Here is a 15,287-nt window from a genome sequence, read left to right as displayed (position 1 = left end):
ACTTGAGTGGCACATTAAAAAATGATACATGGTAATTGCAAAATGAAATGCATACTTCATTTAGTGATAATGAATATATATTCACTTACTAAAATTGAATGCTTCCAGACATTAGGATGTTGGTCAATAGTTCATAAAAATGGTAAATGTTATGGCTCAATCTCTGTTTTTTCCCCCTTTTGGACATTTAGAGAATTTTTTTGTTTGGTACTGGAGATCAAACTTGGGTTCTTATGCTTTCGAGGCAGGCACCGGAACCACTGAGCTAAATCCCCAGCCCATTTAGAGATTCTTTTAAACGAATGATGATACAAAACTTTTCAGATTCAGAGTTGGCCATTTCACTCTTTTCAAGTTAATTAGGAGCAAAAAGAAAAAAGAGAAAGAATGCCACAAAACTGGTCACAACATTAGTTATACAGCTGGATGGTATTATTTTCCAGATTTACAACAGAGATAAAGGTCAAATTAGGTAGATGATAAATGACTAATTTCTAGTGTTTTCTGAAAACATTGTTTTCGTCATTCCTTCAGATTTTTGAACCTAAAGTAATTTAATTGAGAAAAAATAAATTCTTACAAAGTCCAGGATTTTATATCTTCTGAATCTACTTTCTTTAAAATTATGCATTTGTATTAAGTTGAAAAATTTCACAATGGTGTAATTCACCAGAAAAAATAGAATTTAAAACAGGGTTTGATTAAATATAAAAATTTTGGCATTTGTCTTCATTATATTTCTTGATTTTAAGGCATGGATTTTTTATTTTAGTCAAAGATGCAGGCATCTGTAGTTTACACGACAAATTTGAAAGTCTGAAGTAGTAAGAATTGAAAGTCAATTCAAGTGTTTCTCAAAGTTTGAAAATTATTTTAACTTATCAGTAACATTTGAAAATATTTTAAAGTTGTCAGCTCACAGAATATAGTGTATTTACTATGATGGTTTAAGTTGTAATTGATGGAAAATACTTTTTAATAGCACAAAAATAAAAATAGATAATGAATTTTATAGAATTTGGAAACTTGGCTTTAAAAGGTGTTTAATTAAAGATATGTTTCTGTTGTATGTGTGTTTCTTAAAACATCCCACCCGGCACATGAAAGTGAAATGTATGATATGGCTGGAAGTAAATGGGTGGTGGCCCAGATGTTAAACAATAAATAGGGTACCACCCTTCAGGAAGTAAGCATGGAGCAGGCTGAAAAAAGCATGTTACATTTTCTGTATTGGGTAGAATATTGTGTTCTCCAAGTACTTTTAAAGCCAAAATGGTGATCATGTTGAGAGTTTGTCTTTTTTCATGACCCATGAGGCAAATAGTGCTCTGATTCACAACACTATGCAAAGTCATAAGGTAGTTATACTTGGTCTTTTCTTCTCCTATGAAATGGTTGAGTAGGTGTGATTCAATTTTTTGTTGTTGTATTGCTACATTGGGAAAATCAATAAAGAACCTAGAACACATATAACGTTCTAAGATCTTCATTTCTGCATCACAAGCTGGCTTAAAATCACGAACCAGCAAGTTACTGTACTTCAGAAGACCACCACCTCTAATTTCCTCAGGTCTTATGGTAGATATAAGCTTGTATTTTAAATGAATCATTGCTTCTTGGAAATCTCCATACATGCTTTCAGCCACCACAACAGGAGAGAATTCTTTGGTTAACTTAGCATTTTTGTCATAGTACAAATCTAACATGGGATCCAAAATAATTTGAAAGGAATCCACGCTAAATTCAAACTGTCGTCTGAGTGAATTAACAAATTTTAGCTCTACGTTTTTCCCAGTGTTATTTGAAAGAGAGATGAGACTCCAACGATCATGCTCATTGCAAACTTTGACCATCTTCTGCACATAAGCCTTTTTCATGATCTTTAGGGTAATCTTGTCCTTTTTTACACCTTTTGGTAAAAAGTCAAGTAGACAGCCTAGAACTGTGTCCTTAACAACCTGAAATTCTTGGTCACTTGGAAGTACAACACAAAAAATAATGTCCAGATCCTTATAGGTGATTCCATTATGGCTTGCAAGCACAAAACTTGCTGTAGAACCATGTAATCGGATATCTTTAACAATAATCCCTTGCTTTATGAGTTGCACTTTCACAACATGAATAATATCTTTTGGTTTTACCTCTAGTGTGGGGAAATGTCCCCGTCCATGAACTGGAACTACTTCATCTAACACGTGATCCAGTGTTATAATTTGATCCCAAGAGAGATTGCTGAATCTGATTTTAGACATTGTCAGTAGATCAACTATGGGGCAAGCAAAATGAAAGGAAATGTTAGCATCTTAACACCAATGTTATACTGAAAGCACATTAAAAATTTGAAAACAGGCTAAGTCTCAAAATAAACCAAGCTATAAAAGACATCTATGAAATACCAACAGCCAATATCATACTAAATGATCAAAACTGAAATCCTTCATGCTAAAATTAAGAACAAGACAAGGATGTCCACTATCACCACTCTTGTTAAAGATAGTTATGGAAACATTAGCCACAGCAATTAGACAAGAGAAAGAAATAAAAGGAATAAAGATAGAAAATGAGGAAGTTAAATTGTCTTTATTTGTGGATGACATGATACACTATAAAGAAGACCCCATTAATTTCACCAAAAGTCTCCTAGACTAAATAACCAAACTCAGTAGAGTGGCTGGATACAAGGTCACATACAAAAAACAATAGCCTTCCTGTACATGAACAACAGACTCACTGAGAGAGGAACTGGAGAAACAACTCCTTTCACAATAGCATCCAAAAAAACGAAATACCTAGGAAGAAACCTAATGAAAGAAATCAAAGACCTCTACTCTGAAAATGATAGCACTCTGAAAAAAGAGATTGAAGAGGATATCAGAAAATGGAATGACATCCGTTGCTCTTGGGTAGGAACCAATATACTGAAAATGGCCATACTTCCTAAACTGCTATATAGATTCAATGCAATCCCAATGGAAATTCCAACAGCATACTTCACAGAATTTGACAAAACAATACAAAAATTCATTTGGAACCAGAAGAGACCTAGAATAGTAAAAGCAATTCTAGGCAACAAAGACAAGGTAGCAGGTATCACAATTCCCAACTTGAATCTATACTACAAAGCTACTGTAATAAAAACAGCATGGTACTGGCAAAGAAACAGACCGGAGGATAAGTGGAACACATTGGAAGATTCAGAAACAACTCCAGACTTACTCAGCCACCTCATCTTTGAAAAAGGAGCCAAACACCCTCACTGGAGGAAAGATAGCCTCTTTAATAAATGGTCCTGGAAAAATTGGGTTGAAACTTGCCAAAGATTAAAACAAGATTTATATCTCTCACCATGCCTTAAACTAAAATCAAAATGGATTAAAGATGTAAATATTAAAACAGAAACACTAAACCAGCTGGAAGAGAGGTTAGGTAGAACTCTTGAAGACATTGGTGTAGGAAAAAATTTCATGAACCAAACCTCAGTTGCACATGATCTAGCACAAAGAATCAACAACTGGGACATCATCTTATTAAAAAGATTCTGCACAGGAGGAGAAACCACCAACAGGGTGAAGAGACAACCCACAATGTGGAAAAAAATTTTTCACCATCTGTTCCTCAGACCTCCCAAATTTAAAGACCCAATCCAAAAATGGGCATCTGAAATGAACAGACATTTCTCAAAGAAGTATAAATAGCAAATAAACACATGAAAAAATGTTCAACATCACTGGTCATTCGAGAGATGCAAATGAAAACAAGGCTGAGATTCCACCTCACCCCAGAAAGAATGGCTGCTATCATGAAATCAACCAATAACAAATTCTGGCAGGGTTGTGGGGGAAAAGGAACCCTTCTCCACTGTTGGTGGGAGTGTAGACTGGTGAAACCACTGTGGAAATCAGTAAGGAGATACCTCAATGAACTAGGACTAGAGGTTCTATTTGACCCAGCTATTCCCCTGCTGGGTATCTTCCCAAAAGAATTACAAGAATCATACCACAGCTATGTATGTGCACCCATGTTTATAGCGGCACAGTTTGTAATAGCTAAAACTTGGAAAAAGCCCAATTGCCCATCAGCTGGAAACTGGATAAAGAAGATGTAGTTTTAAAAATATAAAATGGAGTACTACTCAGCCATAAAGAATGAGAAACTAGAGACATTTATAGCTGAATGGATGCACACTGAGGCCATACTCTTAAGTGAAATAAATAGCACACACATGAGTAAATCCCAAATAGTTTCTTTGGTGTGAGAAACTGAAAGTGTAGATAAGGATCAAAGTGTATAATAGATAATGTGAAATAGGAAGAAAAGTTCCAAAGGGGAAGGGGAAGTGGGAGGGGAAGGGGAAAGGAAAGAGGAGAATGGAATTAATATGAGAAAAGGAAAAAACGGAAACAAAGTCTTTGTAAATAGGGAGGGGTGGAGGTGTTGAAGTAAAGGCAGATGAATGGGGAAAAAAATAAGAACCAAGATATATCATGTAAAAGTACAAATTCCGAATGATGAATGTCACCATATTTTATACCTGAAATGTACCAATAAACTTAAGGAAAAAATATAAAGAATAAACAAAGCTACATATGGGAAATAAATTATAAACATACATAAGCATTTTTGCATGTAGTAAAATAAAAGCCACAATGATTTTTTCAAAACTATTAGATCCCCTGGTAAATGAAAACAGATTTTGCAGGAATTAATTGGAGCTATAATTATTGTTAATGTAAAATGATGGCCTTTGTTAACGTTTCTTCACATAAATACTATCATCATGGTGTTTGGTGCTAATAAAATCTGTTCATGAGATAATAGTACATCGAGGTTAATTGTCATGAATGTTGACCAATGCTGGCTAGGTGGTGACAGTGAGGGAAAGAGGATCTGATAAGTGCACCAGAAGAGAGGAGGTACACTATGGCAGGGGTGATAAAGAAAGCCAGTTTGGGGGAAGTTAAATGGAAAGAGAAACTTACTATACCAAAATCTGGTATCAGAAAGTTTCAGAAAAGGAAGCTGGACTGCTCCTGAACTATAGTATCCCTTATACCTCAGGTCCACTGTACACACAATCCTGGGAAAGGATTGGGCTCCCTCAGGGAGGGAGCTGGCATTTTAGTGGGAGTCTGGCTAGTGAAATAGGCTCCTAATCCCTCCATGCTCCCAAATAGGAAAAGGAATAGAGCAAAGGAGATATTTGCAAACCAGAGCATCAGAGCGACTGAAAGCTGGTATATGAGACAACCATGGGAATTTGAAAACAACCTAATCAATCTGATTAGAGACCTGAATTTGAGTGCTGAGAAAATTGCGACCTGGGGTTGTGTGAGTAAAAAGTGACTGGAGGCTACGGGACCCTGGGAAAAGAAAGGAAAAGGGCACATCTACCCAGATACACTTATTTGGCCATTCCTTTCCCATACACTGAGAGTGCTGTACTTATGGGACATCGTGTGCTGTCCAACCCTGTAGGTAGGTACCCGCAGGGAAAAACCAATATGTCCTGCTGGGCATTGCTGAAAGCAGGCAGCAGTGGGACTTCACCAAGTTTGTTGGTTAGAGGGTGACACTTTGTAGAAAGTGACTGAAAAAGGGTCATGGTCAGAGACAAAGGGCAGTGGCCAGGTCAGAGGGTGTCTTGAAAACCCACTGGGCAGAAGGCTTGTGGAGGAAAATCAGAGAGGTAAAACTGGGATTTGCCCTGCAGGGAAAGGATCAGGGAGCAAGAGGGCTCTGGTGGAAATTAATAGAGAAGTGGGTACTGAGCCAATTACATAGCACCCTGTCCTCTGCAAATTAACTGAGGTGGTAAAATTTGGGGACAGAGACAAAGACCTACAGTGACCCACACCCATAGCACTGCTTGCAACTGGGAAGTGTGCCCATCTAGCTCAACAAGCTTCCTTACTCACAGGCAGGCAATTCAGCAAACCACAGGACAGAAGCAGCTTGGAGACCTGCAATTGAACTCAGATTGCAATACAAACAAGATTGTGAGGACACTTTGATTTTGTGCTTTTGCAACTGCCTTCAGGTTTTTTATTATTGTTTCTATTTTTCATTTTTCCCTTGTCTTATTTATGTTCTTCATTTTCTGTCTCTATTCTATTTATTTCTCTCTTTCTTACTCCCTTATCTACCCTCCCTTCTTTTCAACACACACACACACACACACACACACACACACATGATGTATCTGTATATGTGCAAAAGAGAGTAAGAATCAACCAGTGACTTAAACAGTACCATTCCTGGGCATGTTAGGTAACCCTCACTAAAAGTGTGCATAGAAAATCCAGACATAAGCTAAATATCAACACATTAACAGGTTCTGATATTCACACACTTCCCACAATCTCCAATTTCAATTTGTCCCTGTGCATCCCTCCTCTAGTTCCAAAAAATATTCTTTCAACCCTCCTCAATACTAGCCTTTTACTCAAAACCAACTGCAACAGAATCTGATCTCTTGTATGTGTTTTACCTATTGATATTTCCCTTCTTTCCCATTCTTCTTATTGACTTACCACCTTCATTTTTCTGTCCCCCCTTCCCTTTATATCCCAGCTGTACTATTGGCAGTAGCACAGTAGAGTCTGTAAGGAACATTGATAGAAGGTTGAAATTACTAAAACAAGTTTTGATGTACATGGCTAATACATGCTTGGATCTGTTGACATTTTTATAACTGGCAAGGATTCCTTGCAAAACAGTGACCAGGTCCAACCCCTTTAAACTGAATCAGTCAAAGAGGTAGATTAATAAATACAAAGGAACAATCACATCACTGAAAAGCAAACACTAAATAAACAAATCTCTATAATAACAACAAAGTTTTTCTACTCTAATTGAATCTCAACCCTCAGCAAAAAAAAGCAAAGGAAACAAAAAACTACAAAAAACCAGAAACTCTAAAGAAAAACAAGGCATCAAAATGCCTCCAAAATCTCCCAACTCCCTCAAAGCATATTCCAGGGGCATCAATGGGGACAAAATAAAAAGCCAAATGGCTGAATTATATAAAATGATAAAACAACAAAGGTCAGTGAACTCAAAGATGATATAACTATACAGATAAAAAAATACAGATAAAAAACATTGTATACAGAAATTATAGCAGAAAACATTCCATGTATGGAGAAAGGATTCAACATACAGGTAAGTAAGGCATACAAAACCTCCAAATAGCCATGACAGGAAAACTTCTCCACATAACCTATTAGTCAAAATCCCAGAAGTACAACAGAAAGATAGAATCTTAAAAGCAGTGAAAGAAAAACAACAAATCATTTATAAATCCAGCCAGGCATGGTGGTGCACGCCTATAATCCCAGCATTTGGGAAGCTGGGCCAGGAGGATTGTGGGGAATTCGAGGCCAGCCTGGACTACATAGTGAGTTCAAGGCTAGCCTGAACTACATAGGGAGACCCTCTCTCAAAAAGAAAAAAAAAAAAGGTAAATCCAATACAATTACAGCAGACTTCTCAACACAAACCTTAGAAGCAAAGACAGTTTCCAGTGGAGTGTTAAAAGCCCTAAAAGAAAACAATGTTCAATCCACACTACTATATTCTGCAAAACTATCTTTCAAAATTGATGGATAAATAAGGACTTTCCATAACAAAAAACACCTTAAGCAATTCATGACCACCAAACCAGCACTCTAAAAAATTCTCAAGAAAATCCTAAACACAGATAATGAGGCCAACAATGTCGAGAGTCTGATATAACATATAAATCAAGCAGAATGAGCAGTTAAGAAAAAGGGAAAAATAAAGAAATAAGCAACAGAATGAAATGCAATGACAGGAATGTCAATACCTTTAAGTACTGACTCTCAATGTAAATGTCCTCAACTCTCCAATGAAAAAAACAGGCAGAAGGGATCAAAAAAGAAAACTGAACAATATGCTGCATATAAGAGACATATTTAATCCAAAAAGAAATTCATAGATTAAAAACTAAATAATGGAAAACAATATTCCATACAATGGGACCAATAAAACAAGCAGGAATTCTATTTTCAGACAAGGTGGACTTGAAGCGAAGACTGATTAGAAGAGGAAAAAAGGAGTCTCTACATATTGGGTAAGGGAACAATTCAACAGGAAGAGATAACAATTGTAAATAAATATGCACCAAATCCCAGCATGCACAACTTAATAAAATAAACATGGTTGGACATAACAGGTTAGATAAACCTTGCATCACTGCAATCATAGTGGGGAAACTCAATACTCCGTATCACAATTAGATTAACTAGACAAAAAAGAACAAGGAAATATCAGAGTTGAAGCACACCTTTAGACAAATGAACTCAATAAATATCTATAGCTTGTTCAACCCAACAACAGAAAACATTCATCTCATGAGCATACAAAACTTTCTCCAAAACAGACAATATATTAGCACACAAAGCTGGCTTAAATAAATACAAAAGAATCAAAATTATCCCATGTATATTATCACACCATAGTGCAATGAAAGTAGAAATCATTTGTTAAAGAACCAACAGAAATTTTGCAAACATGAAGTTTAAACAATATACTCTTGAATAATCAAGGGGTCATAGAAAAATCAAGGAAGAAATTAAACGGTTTCTAGAATCAAATGACAATTCCAGTACAACGTAACAGGACCTATGGGGGACAATAAAACCAGCCCTAACAGGGAAGTTGATTTCTGTGAATGGCCACATTGGAAAAAGAGAGTGAGTTGAATGAGAAATTAGAGGCCTTTATAGCTAAATGGATGCACATTGAGGCGATACTCAAGTGAAATAAATGGGACACACGTGTAAATACCAAAGAGTCTCTCTGTTGTGAGAAACTGAAAGTGTAAATAAGGATCAAAATGTATAATAGATAATATGAAATAGGAAGAAAAGTTCCAAAGGGGAAGGGGAAGTGGGAGGGGAAGGGGAAAGGAAAGAGGAGAATGGAATTAATATGAGAAAATGAAAAAATGGAAACAAAGTCTTTGTAAATAGGGAGGGGTGGAGAGGTTGAAGGGAGGGCAGGGGAATGGGGAAAAAATAAGAACCAAGATAGATTGTGTAAAGGTACAAATCTCCAATGATGAATGTCATTATACTGTATACATAAAATGTACCAATAAAAAAATAGTGAGGTGAAATAAGCTAATAATTCACCTCAAAATTCTAGCAATACAAGAAAAATCAAAATGCAAATCTCTCTCATGGAAGGAAATTATAAATATCAGAACAAAAATTAATGAAATTAAATCTAAAAACCAATACTAATTGATCACATCAATTAAATTACATCAAATTAAAAGCCTTCTGCACAGAAAATAAAACAACCAACAGAATAAAAAGACGAACTACAGAATAGGAGAAATAAATTTTCTGCTACTTCTGAACACAGGACTAATATGTAGAATCTATAAAAAAACTCAAAAGAAAAGACCACTAAAAATAAAACACTCAATCAAAAAATGGGCAATTGAAATGAATAGACACTTCTTAGAAGAAGTACAAATGGCCAATAAATATATGAAAACATGTTCAACATCATTGGTCGTGAGAAAAATGCCAGTTAAAACAACCCTGAGATTCCACCTCACTGCAAAAAGAATAGCTATTATCAAGACATCAAATAACAGAAAATACTGGTGAGGTGGAGGATAAAGAAACACTTTTACATTTTTGATGGAAATTTTAGCAATACAACCATCATGGAAATCAGTACAGAGATTCCTCAAAAAATTAAAATTGAAATTTCAGTCCACTCAGCTATTCCCCTTCTAAATATTTTCTTGAAACAGTGAAAAATGTCATTTTACAGTGATACATACATATCACTTTTTATAGCTGCCCAACTCATAATAGATAAATTATGGAAGCAGAAGATATGTTCATCAATAGATGGACAAAGAAAATGTGAGATATCTGTTTTTCTTTCTATCTGCCTATTTAACAATGGAGTATAAGTCAGCCATAAAGAAGGATAAATTTGTAGGAAAATGGATGTACCTTAAAATCATAATGTTAATAAAATGAATTAGACATACAAACACAATTATTACATGGTCTCTTTTCTATGAGAAACTCAACTATTAAATGGAGAGATATACCCTCTGCCAAATGGAAGAGGAACTAGAAAGGGAGGGAGGAGAAAAGGTGGGTGCACAAGGGGAAGTACAAACAATTAAGATGTGTTATGAATGTGTGCTACTCCCCAGCATGAAGATAAATAATATGTACAGCAATATATACTAATAAATGTAAAAACTGTCAAAAATACAAACATTAGATAGCTTGTCTATGTGTGCTAGGTACAATGGGCTGAATGTCATAATATTTATAAGTAATATATGACATCTTTAATCTACAAATATAAAACCATGCTTAACTCAACTGTATTATTAATTCCTTGGGTTACTTGAGAATAATAATATTACCTAATTCATTGCCTCTTCTATATGCCCAGAAGCCTTTTAAGAAATGTTAGTTGAATGAAATAATGAATTCCATTTTGAAATAAAAACAAATGGGACTACTAAATTTGTATTAAAAATGAAAACTATTAAAAACCTAAGATTTTTGAGCTTTAAATATATTTATGTAAGATATACAATATAATATATACAAAATTCTTTTATTTGGAGTGTGAGGAAAATAAAATTTATAATGTGTGTAAACAGTATAAATGGAATTAGACATAATTAGGTACAGTGATTTCATGGGCCTTCATGAGCCTCTATTAATCTATATAATAAGCAAATAAAGCTAGGAATAAAGTTTATTATGGACATAGTTTTGGAATTAGGTATTCTTTCCAGAATTCAGAAATAAAAACTATATTTAAGTCAGAATTATGTAGATGTCATTCATATTTTTTCTATATCGCGAACTATCAGAGCAACACAAATATTTAGAATTTAATTACATACTTCTCCATTAGAATTACAACAGGATTATCATATTTGACATGTGTATAACAGACTTAGATATTTTAAACATTTTACAAAGACCCAATTAAGCAAAAGCAGATCTGCATCAATATGAAGATAAAATTAAATCTATTGTTTTTCTTTTTATAATCCTGATAAATATGAATTGAAGATTCAATATTTATTTTTATTGTGATAAAATGCCTCATGTAATGAGTTGCTTGTTTTAAGACACACTAATTACAAATGTATTGTTTGATCAGCTTTGTGACTATCCAAATAACTCCTTAAAGATGAAGGCACTGAACTGACTACACATCAGGTTTTTGGATTTTGGTTATTTACCCATCAAATGAACTGACTTGCATAGTGTGTTTTGGCCACGGGATAGAGCAATGTGCTATGTGAATTCATAGAACATGCAATAAGAACTGGCAATCTTCTTTTTATGTTTTGGGGGGTGCTGGGGATTGAATTTAGGGCCCCATAATTGTTAGGTCAGTGCTCTACCACTGAGTTACAATTCCAGCTAGTCTCATTTTATATTTATATTACTGGCATTATTATTGAATTATTTGAACCTAATAAATGTTGTGCTCAAATTCTCAATCTGAAAATGAATAGTTGGTAACATTGTCTGGCTTCAAGGTTTTAGGCAAATGAATAATTTATCTAATGAATAATTATTCAAAATATCACATATAAAACCATTTAAAAATAAAGGAGAATATTAATATTACTACATTAAGATTATTGAATTTAAGAAATTATCTTCCATATAGAAGCTTCCAGGATATTTATATGTGAAAAAAACCATTCAAATACTGTACATGATTAATTAATTTCCAGAATGCAGAAAGTCTTGATAAAAAAGATGACCTTCAAATAAAAATATAGACAGCCCCATTTGGTATCTCGGATCTACTCACAGATGTCAGAGAAGAAAGGGAGAGGAAAGAATTTTTGTTTCCAGACAAAACCATAAGGTCTTGCAAAGACAGGAAAGAAGTAGAAAATGTAACTTCATTACACTAAGAAAGTGGTGTAGAAAAACTGTTCATAAGTGTACAACTTTACAGTTGCCACTTGATTACCTATGTTAATGATTCAGAACTTTCTAGTTTTTAGAAATATATAGAAAGCTTTAAAAATATATCTATAGAATAATACTGGACTAGTATTTTTTAATTGTAAAAAAACAGGAATAAGGCCAACTTGCTAAGATGTGGGGAAATGGTGTTGTTGGTTAACATACATTCACTTTTCAACAACAGAATTTTAATAACCTACTAGGTTTCTACTAATTTCACCTTTCTTTTGCCATAACATGAGCTTGTTTCTTAAATAAAGTTTTTTTATTAAGTTAACAAATTGTTACTAAACAAGGAATTGTGAGCTACCATCTCACTGATCACCTCTACCACTACATACATAGGAAAAGCAAATTACAAACTTTAAAAATAGCCCTAGAAAAAAAGCATGATTATGATAATAAATCCATGATACACTTACACATACATAAATTCATATAAAGAAACATATAAAGAAATATATATTGCAATGGAGTAAATATAGGTGATTTGCCTTGATTTGGATTCTATACATATCCCCACCAAAGCTCATTTCTATTAACATGGATAATCAATATATGATGATGAAGTTATGCTTCATTTAAAAAGCTACTATTTTCATTTAATGTATAATACCAGTATAATGTTAGTACAAATTTCAAATATGACATTAAAGTAGTAAGACTTAACATGTGTGGATTGTAATTCAGTACTTAAGTGTCAAACCTCATGTAGCACAGTCAATTCTTCAGGTATCAAAGACAAGAAAATACACTAGAAAACTTGTTGAGAAACAATTTGAATCTGCTGAACAATTTGAATTTGCTAAACTAAAAAGCACAGATAAATATAAACTTTGGATGACTATAGTAAAAAAGTCCAACAAAATAATCCTCATTGTTTATAGTACTGTGTTGGGTACAATACAGCTCTATTATTGAAAGTTTTTTAGCAGAAAAAATAAAGTATATTTCCATAGGCTAAATATCCCAAATTCAAGATGAAAATCCTTCAGTAAATTGCAACATAAGGCTGAACACTAGTACAAAACTGGAAATTCCTAATCATTCATCTAAAAAATATGAAGATCAGCAGTATTTCATGGTTGCACACCATTTAAATGTTCTGAACTTTGACTTCTCCCAATTATATTAACTTTCAAGTTAATATTTTCTCCATTTAGGTTAACTAATATTAGTATGCCTATAATATAACTGTAAAAACATGTAGAACCTAGCCACAACGAATGTAATCATTATGTACTACAAACATGCAGGAATAAAAATTTAAAAATAATACTGAAATCAAAACAAAGTGGTTTCTATTATTTAACTGGTTAAATTTATCTGGAAATGTAAAGGAAAGCAAATTGTTAAGAATTCAGATAGGATGAATGGATATTTGTATAATAAATAAAATATCCTTTTTCCCTACAAAAACCTTATGGTCATGGGCTGGGGATGTAGCTCAGTGGCACAACGCCTGCCTTGCAAGCGCAAGGTCCTGAGTTCAATCCCCACTACCAAATAAATAAATAAAATAAAAAATAAATAAAAAACAAACCTTGTGGTCCCTCTGAGGATGGGAAGAAAATAGGATCTTAGTTATTGTTTTCAGATAGATATGTTTGATATATATTCACAGAGAATGAGAAAAGAATTAAGACTTAGTTCCTATTTTTTTTCCCATTCCCCTGCCCTCCCTTCAACCTTTCCACTCCTCCATATAAACTCAAATAAAAAAAAGAGTTAAGACTTACTTTGAAGAGATAACTGTCAAGGTTACAATGCAGTAGAGTTAATATTCAGTGGATCTTTTAGCAAAAATAGGAATTTTCATTTTATCACTGAACAAAGTCATTAATGAACCTGAAGAGAGAAGAAAAGCAACAATCAAGTGCCTTGATAGATGTTATATACAAGTAACCTCATGCTCCTGGCCAGTACACATCGTACAAAGCACACATACACACACACACACACACACACACACACACACACAATCCCTGGAAACAGGATAAAATTCTTGAAAACAATAATTCTAAACTGCGCATGGTGGCACATGCCTGTAATCCCAGAACTCAGGAGGCTGAGGCAGGAGGATTGCTGTGAGTTCAAGGCCAGCCTGGACTACCCAGAGAGTTCAAGCCCAGCCTGAACTATACAGCGAGACTCTGTTTCAAAAAAAAAAATGTGGTTCTTAAATTTTAGCATGCATCAGAGTTACATGGAGGCCTTGTAAACACATAGATTTCTGAGGTCCAACTCCAGAATTTCTGATTTAAAAGGTCAAACATAGGGTTTGAATATTTGCATTTCTAACAACTTTCCAGATGATGCTGATGCTGTTGATCAGCGGAACACACTTTAAGAATCATTATACTAAAAGAAACTGAGAATGACTGGTAAAGAGCACTAATCTCAACAGGAGTACTTCATAATGTAGCTATTTCTATTTAGTTTAAAACTTTACAGTGACTATTAAAAATTGTAATCAAAGTGAAGTTTTTAGGCTACAGGATTTTAAAAAACATTTTAACAGTCTGGTATTGCTTTCTCCATTAAATATTAATATGAGTCTTTCTAAAGCTTGTATTGTGTTTCTAAAACAGAAGTCTAATGACCTCCCCTATGTATAATAAATGATTGTATAAAGAATTAAATTCCTGTACTTTAGAAACCTTCAAGATATGTATCCACATATATCTACCTATCGATAAATGCACAGATTTTGATCATGCTGTCTATTACATTTCACCAGTCCAAAGAAACATAAATAGCATTTGACTACTAGAAGGAGATATTGAGTATTTTATTTGACATACTAATTTTTTTTGCCCAGAGAATATTAATGCCAGTGAGAAATGATAAAAACACCAGTGCAGTATTTAACTAAATGATGATTTGCTCACAACTAACCACTATGTCTTTAAAAATACAGATACACCTTTCAGAAAACAATATACTTTCTTATATCAGGAAAAAACAATATAATTACTTTCATATCTTTATGCTAGAATCAGTAAGACAATACAATACCCTAGCCAATATTAATAGTATAATGCACTGAAAAATATAAAAGTGTTAATGATCTCACAGAAGTGTCTTGCAGGAATTTTGCTCTGTCACAAGTAAAGAATATAGTATTACTTTAACCCAAGAGAAAACTCTGACCATATTTGACTCATTTAAATCTGAATAATTAATAAAATACTGATTGGGATACTCAGTCAGGTAGGGATAAGAAAGCATGACAATTTGTGCTTCGCAGTTACTATTTTGTGTCCTGCTCCATGGTGG

The 15,287-nt window shown here is 34.0% G+C and overlaps 1 protein-coding gene across 1 annotated transcript; it reads right to left on the bottom strand.

The window, feature by feature from the left end:
* Nucleotides 1-1,007: 1,007 nt before the first annotated feature.
* Tent5d (terminal nucleotidyltransferase 5D) lies at nucleotides 1,008-2,375 on the bottom strand. Its single transcript, XM_004867506.3, has one exon. The coding sequence runs from the start codon at nucleotides 2,250-2,252 to the stop codon at nucleotides 1,080-1,082; it is 1,173 nt and encodes a 390-aa protein (XP_004867563.1). The 5' UTR covers nucleotides 2,253-2,375; the 3' UTR covers nucleotides 1,008-1,079.
* Nucleotides 2,376-15,287: the final 12,912 nt, after the last annotated feature.

The sequence above is a fragment of the Heterocephalus glaber genome, unplaced genomic scaffold (genome assembly GCF_053883595.1).
Source record: "Heterocephalus glaber isolate CG9 unplaced genomic scaffold, H.glaber_assembly_v1.0 deba00001613, whole genome shotgun sequence".
NCBI lineage: Eukaryota > Metazoa > Chordata > Mammalia > Rodentia > Bathyergidae > Heterocephalus > Heterocephalus glaber.
Note: the sequence above shows the minus strand (reverse complement) of the source record. Positions and strands in the feature narration are given on the sequence as shown.